The 19,265-nt window shown below is 39.8% G+C and overlaps 2 protein-coding genes across 2 annotated transcripts in view; one reads left to right on the plus strand and one right to left on the minus strand.

The window, feature by feature from the left end:
* The window catches only part of RPGRIP1L (RPGRIP1 like), a 95,357-nt gene extending 95,039 nt beyond the window's left edge, over positions 1-318 (minus strand). Inside the window, exons 1-2 of the mRNA XM_065898364.1 lie at positions 283-318; positions 158-194 (exon numbers count right to left, since the gene is read on the minus strand). Of these exons, the coding sequence (XP_065754436.1) occupies positions 158-194; positions 283-318 (73 nt within the window). The remainder of the gene's footprint in view (positions 1-157; positions 195-282) is intronic.
* The window catches only part of FTO (FTO alpha-ketoglutarate dependent dioxygenase), a 375,878-nt gene continuing 356,929 nt past the window's right edge, over positions 317-19,265 (plus strand). The window contains exon 1 of the mRNA XM_065898933.1: positions 317-526. Coding sequence (XP_065755005.1) covers positions 482-526 — 45 coding nt within the window. The 5' untranslated portion in view covers positions 317-481. The remainder of the gene's footprint in view (positions 527-19,265) is intronic.

The raw sequence follows: 19,265 nt of genomic DNA on the forward strand, positions 1-19,265 counted from the left end.
CCTGCCTTCTCTTCACGCGAGTAGAACTCCAAGCCTTCTCCAGGACGTAGAGCAGACCCCAGGACCCCGGCCCGTGCTGCAGGTAGAGCGGCGGCAACCTGCGCCCCACCTATTCCCCGGGAGTACTCACCGCCACTCTCGCCCCGCCGCTAGCTACCGTTGCTATAGCGCCGACGGCGTGTGGTGCGGCCGGCCTAGAGGAGCACGGGAAAAACATGGCCGGCCCCGTTGCCTCCTGGGAAATGTAGTTCTCTTCGGGCCCTAGCACGCCAGTTGTCGGACCTGGGAAATTCTCTTGCTCCCAACCCCGAGGCGCATTCCGGCGTCTCCGCAGTGCATCCTGGGAGTGGTAGTTCCCGCGGCTCCGAGGAAGAATGGCGGCAGGCGGGAGCAGGACGCAGAGAGAACTACATGGAGGAGGCGGGGTGTAGGGCGAGGAAGCTACGCGACTAGCAGTGGCGAAGGCTGCTGTATCGGCAGCATGAAGCGGACCCCGACAGCCGAGGAACGAGAGCGCGAAGCTAAGGTATGTCGGGCTCTCCGGAGTCTGGGATCTTTCGGGCACTTGTAGCTGGGGGCTGGGAACCGGAAGGGCCTGGTTGAAAGGTAAGCGGATCCATGGTCTTAAGCCAAGGGATGACAAGGCCTTGTCAGCAAGGGAGCCAGAGATTCCGGGGGCTCTAAATTCGTGCTGCTCGGGATGCAGGCCTGGTCCTGTTGGACCAGCTCACATGAGAATCAAGACACCATTTCCTTGTCCTGCTTATGCAGCTCATTCCTTGGTTAAATTTGTAGCTACCCATGTGCCTGAGTTTACCGGACTCTTAGGTGCCTGTGATCATATCAGTTGTGCTTTCTTTTTCGGTAATGATTTCTGAGGACTGACATCGGTTTAGGTGAAATAATCTGTGCGGTCAGATGTGTGTATTTGGAACAGTTGTCTATGTTGTGTCTTCGGCACAGTGGATATGGATCTTTAACTACAATCCCATTTTCTACTTTTGGGGTTCACCCTGTAGCATTTGGTCTTCCATGAGATTACAATAATAATAGAATTTTTCTGTTTTTAGCATTTATTATGTGTCAGGCTCTGCGTTTTCATAATATTTATATTATTTCATATTCTTATCGCAACAGATTGCAAGTTAGATATTATACAGGTGGAATATCAAGAGTCCTGTTTTACAGATGAAGACTTGAGGCTCAGAAGAATTGAGTGTTTCCCTCATTCCGCAAATCAAGTCCTATTTATTTGTCTAAATATATTGGTAATTGGGTCACTTGTTTCCATCTTCACCACCTTGGACCAAGCTACCATTACCTCTTCAATGGACCGTTCCAATAGTCTCCTTATTGGTCTATATTCACTGTACACCCAAACACCTTGCTCCCCTTCTGTCCCTCCTTCCACACAAGAATCTTCTCTACACTGTGGTGTGTGAGCTTTTCAAAATGCAAATCTAGGGCGTCCCTGGTGACGCAGTGGTTGAGGGTCCGCCTGCCAATGCCGGGGACACGGGTTCGTGCCCCGGTCCGGGAAGATCCCACATGCCGCGGAGCGGCTGGGCCTGTGAGCCATGGCCACTGAGCCTGCGCGTCCGGAGCCTGTACTCTGCAACGGGAGAGGCCACAACAGTGAGAGGCCCGCATACCGCAAAAAAAAAAAAAAAAAAAAAAAAGCAAATCTAATCATGGCCCTTTCCTTCCTACATCCTCTGCCAACCACCTGTTTAAAAATATTTCATGGAATTCCCTGACAGTCCAGTGGTTAGGAGTAGGCAGTTTCACTGCGGTGGCCTGGGTTCAATCCCTGGTTGGGAATTAAGATCCGGCAAGCCTCGCAGGGCGACCAAAAAAAAAAAAAAAAAAGAATCTGTCATGGTTTTCTGTTGCTCTTAGGATAAAGAGGAAACTTCACATGCTCACACTGTTTTGCATGTTGTAGACCCTACTTGCATCATCCACAGCCTCAGTAGACATGACACCCTCCCTGCTCTCTGCCCATCAGCCACTTTGGCCTTCTTAGAAGTCCCTCTGTCCTGTGCTTTATCTGGTTACAGGGCCTTTATACGTGCTATTTGTTGCTCACTCTGTATCAGGCAATTATTGGATGTGAGAACCATTGGTAAATGGAATAGACACTGTTTGTGCTCTCATAGAATTTAGAGTCCTACAAGTGAACTCGCTTTGTCTTAGGGCAATACCTCTATGGAGTTAAAATATAAAATGTGCTCTATTATGACCCGAGCTATAGCAAAGTTTCACCAGAGACCTGAAGTTTCCATGCTTGATTCTGTATGTGATAAAGGCAGTATATAAAGATGGGTACAAAGGGGAAAGATCCTTCTGCATTAGTCTACAGCAGTTCCAAGAAACAGATGTCACACAGTGGTATTGTGTGTAAAGTCTTTCTTACCTTTTGGGTTTACAATGAAAGTTATTCATTTCTTCTGTAAAGACTTATTTAGCACCTATTATTTGCCAGACACAGGGATTCTGATTTTGGCTAAGATAGAATCCCTGCACAAGGGAGCTTTTATTCTATTGAAACCCTAACTGTTGCCTGTGAGGTAGTTGTTAATGTCATTCACACTTGATGGATGTTGAAATGGAGGCTTGTAGAAGTTATAACTTGCCCAAGGCCACTTGGTTGTTCTGTGAAATGAGGTTTTCTGACTCCAAAGCTTTTTTTCCATTTTCTGCTTGTAAAACATGTTGAAATGATACAGCAAGTTGTCTGCCTGTTTACTTAAAATTTTTCTTTGATCTTTATTTAAAATTTATTTATGAAATATTACTGGTTGGAGCAAAGTATAGGAAATTAAGTTTTAAATCTTAAATATAAAACGATAAAATGTTCATTTACTCATGAATTATCTTCTCTTTTTCTAAAGGAGGTGTTATTTACGTACCGTAATGTGCATCCATTTAGTGTACAATTTGATGAGTTTTGATGGATAAAAACACCTGTGGAACCACCACCACAGTTGATACAGAGAACATTTTAATCCCTTCTAATCGTTTCTTCTTGCTGGTTTCCAGTCAGTCTCTTCCCTCACCTTGGCTCCCAAGCAACCACTGATAGGTTTTCTCTCACTGTAGATGAAGTTTGTATTTTCTAGAACTTCATATAGGTGGAAGTATACTGTATGTATTCTTGGGTCTGTCTGCTTTCAATCAGCATAATGATTTTTGAGATTGATTCATGTTGTTGCGTGTATCAGTGTCTCATTCCTTTATATTGCTGATTAATTGTCTACTGTGTGGCTCTGGCACATTTGTTTATTCATTCACGAGTTGCCGAACATTTGGATTGTTTCTGGTTTGGGGCTATTATGAAGAAAGCGGCTATGACCATTCATGTATAAGTCTGCATTTTCATTTCTTTTGGATGAATACCCAGGAGTCCACTTGGTGCGTGCTATGGTAGTTCTATGTTTAACCATATAAGAAACCGCTAAACAATTTTTCAAAGTGATTCTCCCATTTGTATTAGTTTCCCAGGGCAGCTGGCACAGGTTCCCACAAACTTGGTGTCTTAAGACAACAAAAATGTTTTCTCTCACTGTTCTAGAGATATGTCTGAAATCAAGGTGTCGATGGGGCCTCTGAAGTCTCTAGGGGAGAATCCTTCCTGGTCTCTTCCAGCTTCTGGTGACTCTAGGCATTCCTTGGCTTGGGCTGTATAACTTCAATCTGCTCTAGTCTTCCATGACTACCTTCTCTGAGTTTCTGTGTCTTAAATCTCTGTCTCTTTTCTCTTATAAGGACACCAGTCATTGCACTGAGGACCTACCCTAAATCCAAGATGATCTTAATTTCATTATCCTCAAGGTCCTTAACTTAATTACATTTGCAAAGACCCTTTTTCCTAATAAGATCACATTGACAGGCACCGGTGGTTAAGACTTGGCCGTATCTTTTTGGAGGATGCTATTCAAACCCACTACACCATTTTACATTTCCTCAGCTGTCTGTGAGAGTTCTGGTTGCTCCATAGCCTCACCAGTACTTGGTATTGTCCGTCTTTGTCTTTTAAATTTTAGCCCTTCTAGTGGGAGTGTGGTGGTATCTCATTGTGGTTTTAATTTGCATTTCAGTGATGACTAATGAGGGTATCTCTTTGAAAAGCTTTTTTCCATGTGGTAGTATGAGTACTTTGTTCCTTTTTATTACTGAAAAATGTACTATTCCGGGCTTCCCTGGTGGCGCAGTGGTTGAGAGTCTGCCTGCCGATGCAGAGGACGTGGGTTCGTGCCCCGGTCTGGGAAGATCCCACATGTCGCGGAGCGGCTGGGCCCGTGAGCCATGGTCGCTGAGCCTGCGCGTCCGGAGCCTGTGCTCTGCAACGGGAGAGGCCACAACAGTAAGAGGCCCGCCTACTGCGGAAAAAAAAAAAAAAAAGTACTATTCCAGTGTATGGATGTACCACATTTTGTTTAATCCATTCGCCAGTTAATGGATAGTTGGGTTGTTTCCACTATTTGACTATTATGAATAATGCTGCTATGAACGTTTGTGTTCTACTTTTTTTTTTGCGGTACGCGGGCCTCTCACTGTTGTGGCCTCTCCCGTTGCGGAGCACAGGCTCCGGACGCGCAGGCTCAGCGGCCATGGCTCACAGGCCCAGCCGCACCATGGCATGTGGGATCTTCCCGGACCGGGGCACGAACCCGTGTCCCCTGCATCGGCAGGCGGACTCCCAACCACTGCGCCACCAGGGAAGCCCTGTGTTCTACTTTTTATATGTACAAATGTTTTCATTTCTCTTAGGTAAATATCTAGGAGTGGAATTGCTGGGTCATGTGGTAAATCTGTGCTTAACTTTTAAAAAAAAACTGCTGTACTGTTTGTTACGGTCTGAATGCTTGTGTCCCCCAGAAATTTTCTTGTTGAAATTCTGACCCCCCAGGTGATGGTATTAGGAGGTAGGGCCTTTTGGAGGTGATTAGGTGGTTAGGAATGGAATTAGTGTCCTTATAAAAGAGGCCTGAGAGACGTCCCTTGCCCCTTCTGCCATGTGAGGGTACAACATTAAGTTGGGAGTCTACAACCAGAAGAGGGTCTTCACCACAATCCAGCCGTGCTGGCACCCAGATCTTGGACTTCCAGCCTCCAGATGTGAGCAGGAAATTTCAGCTGTTTATAAGCTACCTAGTCTATGGTATTTTGTTACAGCAGCCTGAATGGACTAAGACATTGTTTTACAATGTGGACGCACCATTTGATATTCATGTTTGAGGGTTCCAGTTTCTTAACGTCCTCATCACTTGTTATCACTATCTTTTTGAAAGTGGGTGTGAAGTGGTATCTCATAGTGGTTTTGCTTTTCATTTCTCTGATGTCTAATGATGCAGAGCTGCTTCTTATGTGTCGGTTTATCAGGTATATGTCTTCTTTAGTGAGGTGTCTGTTCAGATCTTTTGCTCTTTTTTTTGGGGGGGTTAGGTTATTTGTGTTAATATTAAGTGTTATGAGTTCTTTATATTTTCTGGATATAGGTCCTTTGTCAGCAATATGTATGGTGAATATTGTCTCTCATTCATTTAGTTTACTTAATAGTCTTTACGAGCAGGAGTGTTTAATTTTGATAAAGGTCCAATTTATCGATATTTCTTTTTATGATTCATGCTTTTTGTGTCATATTGATGAAGTCTTTACCTATCCTAAGGTCACAAAGATTTCTTGTTTGCTTTTTTCTTTTTGGCTGCGTTGGGTCTTCATTGCCGCGCGCGGGCTTTCTCTAGTTGTGGTGAGCAGGCGAGCAGGGACTACTCTTTGTTGTGGTGTGCAGGCTTCTCATTGCGGTGGCTTCCCTTGTTGCGGAGCATGGGCTCTACATGTGCGGACTTCAGTAGTTGCAGCATGTGGGCTCAGTAGTTGTGGTGCACAGGCTTAGTTGCTCCACGGCATGTGGGATCTTCCCGGACCAGGGATCAAACCTGTGTCCCCTGCATTGGCAGGCAGGTTCTTAACCACTGTACCACCAGTGAAGTGCCTCCTGTTTGCTTTTTAAATTAAACTTCTTACCCCTATAATGGGTAATTGCTTTTGGTTTTCCTTTTCTCTTTGAAATAAGTTAGAATATATTTTCTTCTTGTGACTGCTTATGTCATAGACTTTTATACAGTTTCCAAGTCTGGAGGGTGAATAAAAAGGTTGGATTAAATAGTTAGCTTTTTATGATAACATTTATTTAATTTGTGTTAAAACATAAGAGGGTACCAAAGTATATTCATGCATTTTTTTTTTTTTTTGCGGTACGCGGGCCTCTCACTGTTGTGGCCTCTCCCATTGCGGAGCACAGGCTCCGGACGCGCAGGCTCAGCGGCCATGGCTCACGGGCCTAGCCGCTCCGCGGCATGTGGGATATTCCTGGACCGGGGCACGAACCTGTGTCCCCTGCATCGGCAGGTGGACTCTCAACCACTGTGCCACCAGGGAAGCCCTTCATGCGTTTTTAAAATGAGTTTTTTTACAAGGCATGTAGTAGAATAGTCCAGATTAGTATTTGATAGGCTGAGTTAGAACCATGACCTCTAAAATTTTTTTTGCTGTTGGACAGAGAGTTGGCACCCTGTGCCTCAGTTTCTCCAGCCAGAAAATGGAGTCAAGAATAGCTGCTTCTGTGAGTTGCTGTGAGAATCTAGTATGATTAGGTTTGGCCATTGTGCCAGGGACAGAGTAGGTATGGCTTTGATTGAGGGTTGCCCAAAGAACCCTTTGCTGACATAAGGCTGTCCCCATTTTTTTTTAGATGATATAATTTATTATTTTGAAATGATTTAAAATTTATAGAAGAGCTGTAAGAGTAGAACAAAGAGCCCTCACAAACCTATCACCCAGATTCAGAACTTGCTTACATCTTGCTACATTTGCTTTATAGCTCTCTCTCTTTCATATAAATACATGAACTATTATTATTTTTTTATGAACTATTACAGAGTAAATTGGAGACATCAATCCTCTTTACCCCTAAGTACTTCAGCATGTATTTCCTAAGAACAAGGATGCTCTCATATATAAACAGCCAGTTGTCAATTTCAGAAAAAGTTAACATTGATAAAATACTCTTATTTAATCCAAAATCGATATTTAAATTTTGCTAATTGTCCTAATAATATCTTTTATAGCTTTCTTTTTTTTTCTGGTCCAGGTTTCAATCCAGGGTCATCCGTTACCTTTAATTGTCATGTCTCTGGTCTGTTTTAATCTCCTTCAATCTGGTCTCCTTTAATCTCCTTAAAATTGGTTCCTCATCCTTTCTTAGTCTTTTATGACATTGACATTTGTGATGAGTAAGGCGCTGACCTTTGTGATGAGTACAGGCTATTTTGTTTTGTATAATGTCCCAGTATTCTTTTTTTTTTTTTTTTTTTTGCCTTGCCGTGCTGCATACGGGGATCTTAGTTCCCTGACGAGGGATTGAACCCGAGCCCCCTGTAGTGGAAGCGCAGAGTCTTAACCACTGGATGGCCAGGGAAGTTCCCCTGTATTCTTAGTTGTCTGATATTTCCTTATGATTAGATTCAGAGTATGCGTTTTTGGCATGTATATTTTTAAGGAAACATAGGGGCCACTAGAGATCACAGATTTACAACTTACACATTCATCCTGCCTATGAAGGTGTTTTATTTGGCGCAAATGAACTGTGTTTGAAAGTTGCCAAATTATTTTCCAATGTTTAAAAGTTGAGAGATTACACATAAAAGTCTGGATGGCTGGCTTTCTTGAAAAACTAGACTATCTGGCAACACTAGGCATGCATTTCATTAACTAGAGCTGAACAGTGGCTGCCTCTTTAGATGAGAATGTACTTTCCATTCTCACACTCCAGCATTGCCCATTTAGTCACAGTGGAGTGGTTTAGAGTGTGAGGCTTTAGAGGAAGATCCCAGAATAGAATCCTGCTCCGTCATTTGCTTTAAGCAACTTAACTTCTCTATACCTCTGTTTCCTCATCTGTAAAACTGTGGTGGTGTTTATGATTTTGATGAGGGTGAACTGAGATATAGGCAAAGCACCTAGAACATTGTGGTGGTGTTATCACCGTCATCTCATTGTCATCATCATTACCACCTGTCTAATCCCAGTAGATATTTAGCCTATATTCAGGCCATTCATTCTGTGAACTTATAGTATATGAGTGTCTAATCGGGCAGGTTTTCTCTACTGGGGTCACACTAACTTCTTACCCATTCATCCCAAATGGTGCTAGTGATGTACCACCCTTGGAATAATGGAGAACATAGTCAAACTATTTTCTGTGTTCCTTGGTTCAGTTGAGGAACCCGGTTAAAAGTGCCAAGTAGGGTACTCAGCACTGGGGACACATGGGTAAATATGGCAGATTTGGTCCATGGGACTGGCTGCCTTACCGTGGAAGATAGATAATTAAGCAAGTACCAGCAGTAGAGCGGTGCGTTTTACCATGGGAATGGGACATGGTAGCAGGGAGGATCTACTGTGGTATGGGGGTCATGGAATTCCTTCCTCAGGAAGATCTATTTAATGTGGTCTAGGGGTCATGGAATTCCTTCCTAAGATCTCTTTAAGGATGTTTCCTTACAAGAGGCCCAGGACTCCTTTAGAGGTTGTTCAGAAATATTAGAACTGTTCTTTAGTTCTGGAATGAAAAGATGTGGATGTTGAATTCCAAGCTAGTGTCAAAGGTTCTTATGCTGGCTTGGGTGAGATCATCATTTTTTAAATTATTGAGAATAGAAACAGTTTAAATTTATTACTGAGAGGGTTATATACTTAATGTGAGCATAATAATTTTGTTTGAGAAATGTACATTTTAACTTTGCAGTGGAGAAAACCTGGCAGTCACTACCTCAGCCAGGTGATCAAGGTCAACATCATCAGTGGCAACAAGTCATGTTGATGACATGACCCCTTGATCTGTTTAATTAATAATAAAGTGATTAAAATGGTAAAAAAACGTATATTTTTATTAGTGAAGGAATATAGCCAGAATAGATAAGCCTGCTGTTTCAAATAAAAATCCTTTAAAAAGTCTTCCATTTTTGGTGATAATTGTCTTAGTATCATTTAACAAGGTAAACCTTAAGTTATAAGGTATAATGAGTTATAAATATAATAATAAATAATAATAAAAGGAAGTTTGTTATTTATATATGTACCCACTGGGTTTTTTTTTTTTTTTCCTTTGCGGTACGCGGGCCTCTCACGGCTGTGGCCCCTCCCGTTGCGGAGCACAGGCTCCGTTCGCGCAGGCTCAGCGGCCATGGATCACGGGCCCAGCTGCTCCGCGACATGTGAGATCCTCCCGGACCGGGGCACGAACCCGTGTCCCCTGCATCGGCAGGCGGACCCTCAACCCCTGCGCCACCAGGGAAGCCCTGGGTTTTTTTTTTTTTTAACCTCAATTTATTTTATTATTGCAGTTTGGCACTTCAGTGAAGTTCTGAGAAGGTTCTTTTGGCCCCTACCTTCCTCATGGTCCATGCTGGATTATTTCACCAGTTTATCTGATGGTAATATAGGAAACTAAATGTAGGACATTTTTGGTGGTGGACCAATGACCAAGGAACTTAAAAAATTGAAACTTCGCCTGACAAATTCTACTCTGTGTTTCCCCCCAAATCCATCTTTATCTTTGCTTGATCTTTCTTCCAGAGTACGGGTCAGCCTTTAATTATCATTTAATAGTTTTGATTGCCTTCTCTAGGTAGAAGAAAGGTTAGTTTTATTTGCTCATAGTTTTGAAACCACTTTAAATACCTTCCTTGAGTAGTTAAACCATTGAGTCACAGTGAGTTCTTATTACTTTCTATTATTTCCAGGTCTTTTTCTTTTTCTTTTATTCAACTGTAATTGATTTACAAGGTTGTGATGGTTACAGCTGTATACAGGTCTGTTTTTTAACATTCTTAATCTTAGTGTTGGTTTTGAAAACTGAATCTTGTCATTGGAAAAAAAGTCTTAATACACTTTCAACAATCATTAACTTCTTTGAAGACAGTGCATTGGTGCCTGTTTCGTCCTTCGATCTTTCCAGTGTACCTGGTAGAGGGTCTTGCACATAAAGGAAATGTATAAGTATCTTTTTTTGTTGTTTTGCGGTACGCGGGCCTCTCACTGCTGTGGCCTCTCCCGTTGCGCAGCACAGGCTCCGTTCGCGCAGGCTCAGCGGCCATGGCTCACGGGCCCAGCCGCTCCGCGGCATGTGGGATCCTCCCAGACCGGGGCACGAACCCGCGTACCCTGCATCGGCAGGCAGACTCTCAACCACTGCACCACCAGGGAAGCCCTTAAGTATCTTTTGAATGAAGAGTGAATGGTCGAGAGCCTCAGCAGTCTGATGCATGTTACATGTGACCCTTAATAATTATCATACTGGCCCCTTGGCTGCTGATTGGATTTATTATGGCTGAGTTTAGCAATACCGATTTTGGCATTTAGACTGCAAGCATCAAGAAAAGTTAAAAGAAAGTTAGAGACCGTGTCTTTTTAGTTTTGTTATCACCATTCTCTCCCTTGTACTTAACATGGTGCCAGGCACATAGTAAGTATTCCATAAATATTTATCAAATGAATGAATGGATTCCCAAGAGCATTGCCTGTTATCGGTTGGTAGGCTTTCTACCAGTGAGAGAGGGAACCAGAACCTGAAAGAAATAAGGGAAAATGGTTAAATACTTACGAACTTCAAAATTACTTAACATACCATAAACATAGGTATTAATTTTGAGAAACAAGACTCTTCAGCACATGCAACTCTCAACAGTTGTTTTCTAGTATTCTCTTTCAAATTTTAAATGCTAGCTTACCTTCCAGGTTTAGTGTATTTTGTTGTGGTTAGTTTATTATGGTAGATTTCTTGATTAAAGTTTTTTTTTTTTTTTTTTTGCGGTACGCGGGCCTCTCACCGCTGTGGCCTCTCCCGTTGTGGAGCACAGGCTCTGGACGCACAGGCTCAGCAGCCATGGCTCACGGGCCCAGCCACTCTGCGGCATGTGAGATCCTCCCGGACCGGGGCACGAACCCCTGCATCGGCAGGCGGACTCCCAACAACTGCGCCACCAGGGAAGCCCCTAAAGTTATTTTTAAAGTGTGACTTTCTAACGTCTCGAAGAAAAGAACTTTATAGTTGAGATGGTACTTTTGGAGCCTCAAAAAAAAGGCACAGTTTGGAGAAGATGAATTTAGAGTTCTGCTAACCTCATTCACTTATTAACCTTTGGTTACAAACTGATTTTGGATTATCTTACAAAATTGTCTCGCTAGCTGATTTTCTGGTGTAAGCTGGGAAGAATCTGGGGGACTGTTGGGTTGGGTCAGGACATGTTCAGGAGATTAAGATGTACATTGCTAGGAACTTGTCTCCAAACATTTGCCCTTGGCATTGTGTTTCTCTGCAAGACCAGCATGTGTTTGAAAGCTGAACCTTGAGCATAGGTTTGAAAGCCTGTATAGGCTTGTAGTTTTGTTTATGCTACAAGCATCTGTCCTGTTGCCATGCTCATCATGTATTTGCCCTGTAGTTTGGGAGAGGACCTGCCTGTGAAGTGACGTGCCTTCCTTTATGTTAAAGAACCACTCTGTGGATAAGGGTCTAGATTGAGACCTTTACATCTGGTAGAAACCACATAGAAAACTCAGTTTGAAGGGCCAAATTATGTTGCATCCGGTCTGAGGAGGAGATTTTGTTGCCAGTGCGTGAGTGTTTTCATAACTGTTTGTGATCAGAAAATTCAGAGCTCTGATTTCTGCATTAGCCCTAAGTCTGCCCTTTGTCACCTTCATTTAGCGACTGGATCATTCAAGGCTGAGCCTCAAGGGCCAGCATATCTCCAGTAATAATATAAAATGGGCTGATGTGGCAGCCTTAACTCACTCTGCTGAATTGGGCATGATTAAAGTCTCAAGGCTGCATTAATATGGATTTTCTCTTTCCATGTACAGCAGTCCTTTATCTCACTGTTTCCCAGTTTGCCATTTTTTGAAAACAGAGATGGAAAATTTTGCTGATGATATATTTTTTTCTGTCAGCACGAATGTTCTACTTTTCTTTTTCTTTTTTTTCTTTTTTCTTCTTTTTTTTTTTTTTTGCTTGAAAATAGCACCAGGCAAATGAATGCAGACATTACAGTTTCCGTGGGCTCCAGCCTGTTGTCATGTCAATCTTGTTATTTAGGTAAATAGCGTGCCATTTTTTGCCGACTCAGCAGCCAATATGCTGCGAGCAATTTTTGTTTCAGTCACATGATTGTCTGGGAACACTATAAATGATACAAATAATTGGGAAATCGTAGTCATTGTTCTCATAAAACCTGATCCTGGCGTTGGAACCAGCCAGGCAGAGGAGTTGCATGTGCAGCCCTGAAAGGAAAGGATGGGCAGCCAGGGTGCCCAGGTTTTAAATTCATCAGACCCCTGCTGCTTAAATTGCCCCAGCTGTTAATGCTGGAACCATTACAGTAATGGACTCAGCAAATGAAGGGGAACGAAGACACGCACACTTTATTACCAGAGGGGCAATTTTCTTTTCATCTGTAATAGCAGCGGTGCCTCGTATTGATCAGCCCATCAAGATACTAATCCTCTGTAAAATTACTCGTTATAACTGAAAATGTGTTAATCCAAATCAGTCTGTGTCCCGACTGCCTACTTACTATTGAATACAGACTATCAGATGGTTTATTTTTCATGATTTAAAGCCTCTGCCCTGGAAATGGTTGGCATTTCCCCCACAACACCGAGTGCTTAATCTTAGCTCTAGCCCAGGGTTGTCTTTTTGTTTTAAACAGAACATCACCCACTTAATTAAGGAGTGAGTGTCTGTCTTGCTGTCTGAATTATGCTGGTGTTTTACGTTCTTCTGGATTTATTAAGCATCTTGTTTTACATTCGGTCTGTGGTTTGTGCTGTAAATAAAAATAAGCCCATCTTGCACACATTAGAAATTTGCAGGTAGCAAAATGTCAATAAGTAGCAGGGATGGAAGCTTCTTTGATTTACACTTCAGGCACCAGGTTGTGCTTTGTCGATTGAACCCATAGGCAGGATGCATCCTGGCGTCTGCTGTGTAGCAGATGTGTTTTTGCATCTTTATCTGAGAAAGTTTATGGTTATTTCTGCCTCCTTAGTTCAGTAGATTGCCTTTTAGACAATGAGGCATAGCTACTCCGCCCCCCCCCATTGTGTTTTGTGAGACATGGCTATAGCTAGATATTATTTTATTATAAGAAGACCTGTTAAAACTGAGTTCTATCTTCCTTGATATTCAGAATTTTAGGAGTTACTCCTTAAAACTTTCATTTTTTTATTCATTATAGTCTTCATGTGCATATATATTTATTTGTACACAGACTGATGCCCTCTTGGCAGTATTTTTATTTTCTCGAATATATTGTCATTGCTCAAAGCATTTGTGTGGCATTCTTCATAGAGTTCATTCGGAAATTCTTTTTTTTTGCGGTACGTGGGCCTCTCACTGTCGTGGCCTTTCCTGTTGTGGAGCACAGGCTCCGGACGCGCAGGCTCAGCGGCCATGGCTCACGGGGCCCAGCCGCTCTGCGGCATGTGGGATCTTCCCGGACCGGGGCACGAACCCGTGTCCCCTGCGTCGGCAGGTGGACTCGCAACCACTGCGCCACTAGGGAAGCCCTCAGAAATTCTTAATGAGGACTTTCTTTGCCAGGAATTGTGTTAGGGGCTGGAGATTCAAGGATGAAAAAGAGACAGTCTTTGCCATTGAGGACCTTAGCTCAGTTGGAAGATAGGCACGTGAACAAATCATTACAATAATGTAGTATTGTAAATGTTAAAATCCACTTGTGAATGTAGTTCCTGGGAGCAGATATGAGTTATGGGCACAATAGCAAAATCAGCTAATCGATTTTTCTTGCTGTGTTACCAAAAGCAGAATTAAACAGTTTAATCACACTTTAAGACTTGCATCTGAGTGATTCCCAGCTGTTTGAAAGAAATCTCATCTTTCAGGAGACTTGTTTACTGCCCTCTGGGGACAGTCAAAAGAAGGCTTTCCAAAAATATTATGCTCAGTGACCGCATCTTTGGATATGTATAGAGTTTCCCATGGAGACGACTTTAAAGGGGATAGTGCTTATTTGATTGCTTATGTTCTGGCATTATATTATAAGTCAGTCTTGTTGCTTTAGAGTATAGTTGATCAAGAGAGACAGTAACCTGTCCTGGTTAAGAGCATGGATTTTGGCCAGCCTGCCTTGTTTTTCCCCTAGCTTTCCTTATTAGCTGAGCAATCTTGGGTAAGTCACCTAATCTTCTTGAGCCTCAATCTTCATCTGTAAAATGGGGATAATAATAGTTGTGAGCATTAAATGGTTTAATATATGTAAAGCATTTAGAATAGTGATGGGCATATATAAGTGCTATGTATATAAGCATTAGCTATTATTACCGTGAATGTGACTGTAGGTAATGAAATTATTTTCCACATGTGGCTTATGAAAGGCAGCTTTGTAAATGTATGACCACAATATGTGTGGCATATAAGATGGTGAAGCATTTTTTATTTAGAATACTATTTTTTCCTGATTACATAATTTGTTATTTTAGAAAAATTAAAAAATATGGAAAAATACCAAGCAGGGAAAAATAAAGTCTCCTATAATCCTTTAGAGATAACCACTGTGTAACTTACTGTATTGGTATATTTCTTATAATATTATTATTATGCCTGTCATATATACAATATGTGCAGTATGATCCTAATTTTATCTAAAATATATTTATGATACATATTTATACAAGAGATATTTTAAACAAAAATTGGAATCATAATATATATATTTTGTATTCTGGTCTTTTTCACTTACCAGTATCCAGTATATTGTGAATATTTTTCCATGTCATTACAATTATAGTATAGTATTTCATCATATGGATTTTCTTCCTGCTATTATAAATTATCCTTCAGTGACCATTCTTGCACATAAATCTCTGCGCAAATCTCTGGTATTTTCTGTAGGGTAAATTAAAGGAAGGTGAATTGTCGAGTTAACATTTGTAAAGATTTTTGGCTTATATTGTCAGATTGCCACCCAGAGGGGTGATGCCGGTTTCCACTCTAACAAGCAGTGCATGAGAATGCATACTTGGTGCACCCTCTCCAACACTGGGAACTGTCATAAGATAAAAATATTTGCCAATTTGGGAGAGATGAGTAGGAGCTCATTGTAGAACTAATTTGTATTTTCTTAATTACTAAGTACTGTATGGTTGAATTTACTCCTATTGTGATTATTGGCCAGATATAGTTCTTTTGTGATTTGTTTATTTATATAGCCTTCATTCATTTTGCTAATGTATGTCTTTTCTTATTGATTTGTAAGAACACTTTATAGATTAGGGATATTATCATTTGTTAATCATGTGCTGGAAATATTTTTCCTCGTTTGTTTATTGCCTGCCTTTTACTTTCGTATTTTTGTTATTCAGATTAACGGTCACTTATACGTCCTTCTAATAATTTTACATTTTAATTTTTTTCGTATAATTCTTTTAATGCATCTAGAATTTAGTTGGTGTATGATATGTGAGAGATGTCTGATTCCTCCTAAATGATTAACCAGTTATCCCCACTGCATTTATTGACTAGATTGAATGCCAAAATACTCAGATCTGCTTTTTATTCTGTTAGCTTTGTTTTGTCCGTTATTCTGACACACCATTTTAATTACCAGAGTTTTATGATACCTTTCAGTATCTGACAGTACAAGGCCCCCATGATTATTCTTTGCTTTGAAGTTCCTTGACTCTTGCACTGAGAAGGCAACTTAAAATTTTTTTACAGAGAAAGTTAAAAATCACTTTTTCAAGGTCTCCTGTATATTCCACCAACCCTTTGGTATTTTAATTGTTACTGCATTACATTTAGAGTGTAATTTGGAAAGAACTGAAATACTTATGGTAAATAAATTTTCTTATTTAACAGTGTTATCTGTCTTTACATTTATTTAGGCTTTCTTTTATGATCCTCAGAAAGTTTTGTAATTTTATTCAAGTAGGTACTATTTATTACCTTCTGGGTTTACTCCTGGGTGTTTTACGTATTGGAGTACTATTTTTGGTTATTATTGCAAATGGGATATTTTTAAATTATATTTTCTAAGTAGTACTTGAGAAAGCTTTTCTTGTATGCTATTTTTATAATTGGCCACAATATAGAATGCATCCTTATCATTCTAACTTTTTTTTTTTTGGTTGATTTTCTTGGGTTTTCTAGGTGTATAGGAGGTAGATAATTTAATCATTTGCAAATATAACTTGGTCTCCCCCCTTTCAGTAATTATACTCTCCTCCTTTTTTTCTCTTGTGTTATTACGTTGTCTGGAACCTCTAGTGGCTATAGCAGATAGTCATGCCTTTAATAGTGATGCTTTGGGATTCTAGTGCTAAGTATAATGATAGTTGTTGGCAATAATCTTTGATTTTTAGTTTATTTTTTTTCCCCTAAGGACTGAGGTTGAATTTTTATTGAATACTTTTTTGACATCTATTTAGATGGTAATGTCTTTACTTCTGTGGATAAGATATAATCTCTTAATATTGTTTCTAATATTGGTTCCTTGTGATAAATCCTACTTGGTCACATTATATTGGCCTTTTAGCATACTACTGAATTCAACCTTTTTGTATTTCAATTAGGAAAGTAAGATGGGTCAGTAGCAGTGATTACCAAGGAAGCTGGAAGGTGGTACCCCTAGGGGGAATATCAGAATCTTCAGTGAGGCATATTTAATATACATGTTAAGGTCATTATTCATACTAGAGTTAGTGAAAGTTAATAAAGCTCTTTTGGCTAACGTAGAGGGAGGTAAAATGGATAAAAATATTGAGAAATATTCCTTTTTGTGGTTTGTTTTGTTAAGTTTTGATGCATAGTTAAGCCTGTGTCATAAAATGAATTGCACCATTTTCCTCCTGTGCTCTAGAGCCATTTACAGAACACCAGCATTATTTGTCCCTGGAAGTTTGAACTAAATTAACTTGTAAGGCTCATCATGTGATGTTGGGGAAGATAATTTTTGGATAACTTTTTCAATATCTTTTCTAGTTAATGGCCTATTTAGTTTTCTTTTTGAGTAAATTTTGGTCATTATGTTTTCTCAGAAATTGAGGTTTCAAATTTATTGGCACGGTATTCAACATAACATTCTCTGGTTTACTAAGATAGAGTTGAGCATAGTTTCATAGTTTAAAAATTCCAAAAAAAAAAAAAATTCCATATTCATTTTATATCTCCTTTTAAATTACAACTTTCTGTACACATATATTCTCTTCAAAAATTGATTTTATTTGTCTGTTTTAAAACTAGCTCTTGAATTTGTTTATGCTAATTTATTTATCTCTGCCTCTTTCGTGTTTCCTTCCTTATGCTTTTCTCAAACTTTTTGTTTTTATTTTACTAAATTCTTGAGAGGAATATTTAGTTCATTTATTTTCATTCTTTTTTAATATGGAAAGCACTTCAGAATCTTAAAAATAATTTTCTGTGTTTCTGTAGCAATTTATGCATGTTTTTGTAGCATTTATTCACTATTGTACTGATTTTTTGTTAATCTCTTTCTCCTCTCCTTAGTTTTACAGACTACATTGTATTTATCTTTGTACTGTTGTGCATGTAAAGTCTTGAACACAACATTCCCTTAATAACGTTTCTTGAATGAATATCAACCTCTCCCATTCTCTCCTTCCCCCCCCCACTACAGGAATTAACCAAGTCCCAAACTGTTCTTTGTGTTGTGCAGACTTCAGTAGCTCTTTACATGAGGTAGTAGCTGCTAAAGTGGAAGGAGCACTTCACTGGTAGTTAGGAGGCTAAACTTCTGGTCTTAACATGTGTCACTTACTAGACATTCATTACCTGGTATGAGTCCCTCAATCTCTGTGATGTTTCCTCATCTTTAAAATGGGGATGATCATCCTCTCCCCTCTCTGCTTCATCTGAGTTGTTGTCAAACAATAATGAATGTAAAAGAACTTTGAACATGAAAAAAGTTATACAGATGTAAATATGATTTAAAATAAAAGGCTTTTAGTATTCTTGTCTTATCCACCACTCTACCAGCCCCACTTCCCAACAGAGAAATTATCAAGTTTTTTGAAGCAGAAACTCTTAAAAAATATGTATGTGCATTATATATATTGTATAAAATATATATAGTGTCCTCTGAAATATCTACCACAGAACTTTGTTGGCAAATTTAGAGTAAATATTTGTTGATTGAATGTTTTCTGAGGCTCACTTTTCAACTGCTCATTACCGAGTGATCCTTAAGTTTGCGAAGACCTAGGAGCCCTGTACCCAACCTTGGAATTTCTAGTTTACTGTGAAACAAAAAGCTTCTAGTTTATTGGAGTGACCTAGACAGTTGAATCAACACACAGTTAGTGAAATGGATGTGCATTGTTTGAGGACATCAACTTTTTGGTACAATCCTATTTCCTCTGCAGAAGAAAGCTGCAGACATAATTTCTTCCCCAAATATAGACTAAAAAGCTAGTGTAATCTACATAAATTGATGACAAATTATAAAATTGGTAAAAATTCTTTTCCATTTTCATAAGTCTGAGAGCACTTGTTTTAAAAACGTTCTTATTTGATGGAAGAATAAATGTATGATTATTCCTTCCCTTTCAGTTACTGTTACATTACAATTTCATTGCTTCCCTTGCACTGAGATTTATTTTTAACTTATTTTGTTTATTGCTATGGAGGGGTGATATTGTGTCACCGTCTCTTTTACTTAAGACTTTATCATTGTAAATCAACTTATACTTCAATTAAAAAAAAGTGAAGTCAGACAGAGAAAGACAAATATCATAGGGTATCACTTATATGTGGAATCTAAAAAAAATGATGCAAAAGAACTTATTTACAAAAGGGAAATAGGCTCACAGACATAGAAAACAAATTTATGGTTGCCAAAGGGGAAAGAGGGGGAAGGGAGGGATAAATTATATAGGTAAATTTTATCTATATATAAAATAGATAAACAACAAGGACCTACTGTATCGCAATATATTCCATATCTTGTAATAACCTATAATGGAAAAGAATCTGAAAAAGAATATATATTACATATATATGTGTAACTGAATCATATCGCTGTACACCTGAAACATTGTAAATCAGCTATACCTCAGTAAAAAAAATAGTCTTTACATGTTCTTTGAGGAAATGAATGCCAGCTGATAAGTCAGTCTTAGATTAACAGGTTGCTTTTAAATTGCTAAATGCCATCCAAATG

Source organism: Phocoena phocoena, chromosome 20 (assembly GCF_963924675.1).
Source record: "Phocoena phocoena chromosome 20, mPhoPho1.1, whole genome shotgun sequence".
NCBI classification, from domain to species: domain Eukaryota; kingdom Metazoa; phylum Chordata; class Mammalia; order Artiodactyla; family Phocoenidae; genus Phocoena; species Phocoena phocoena.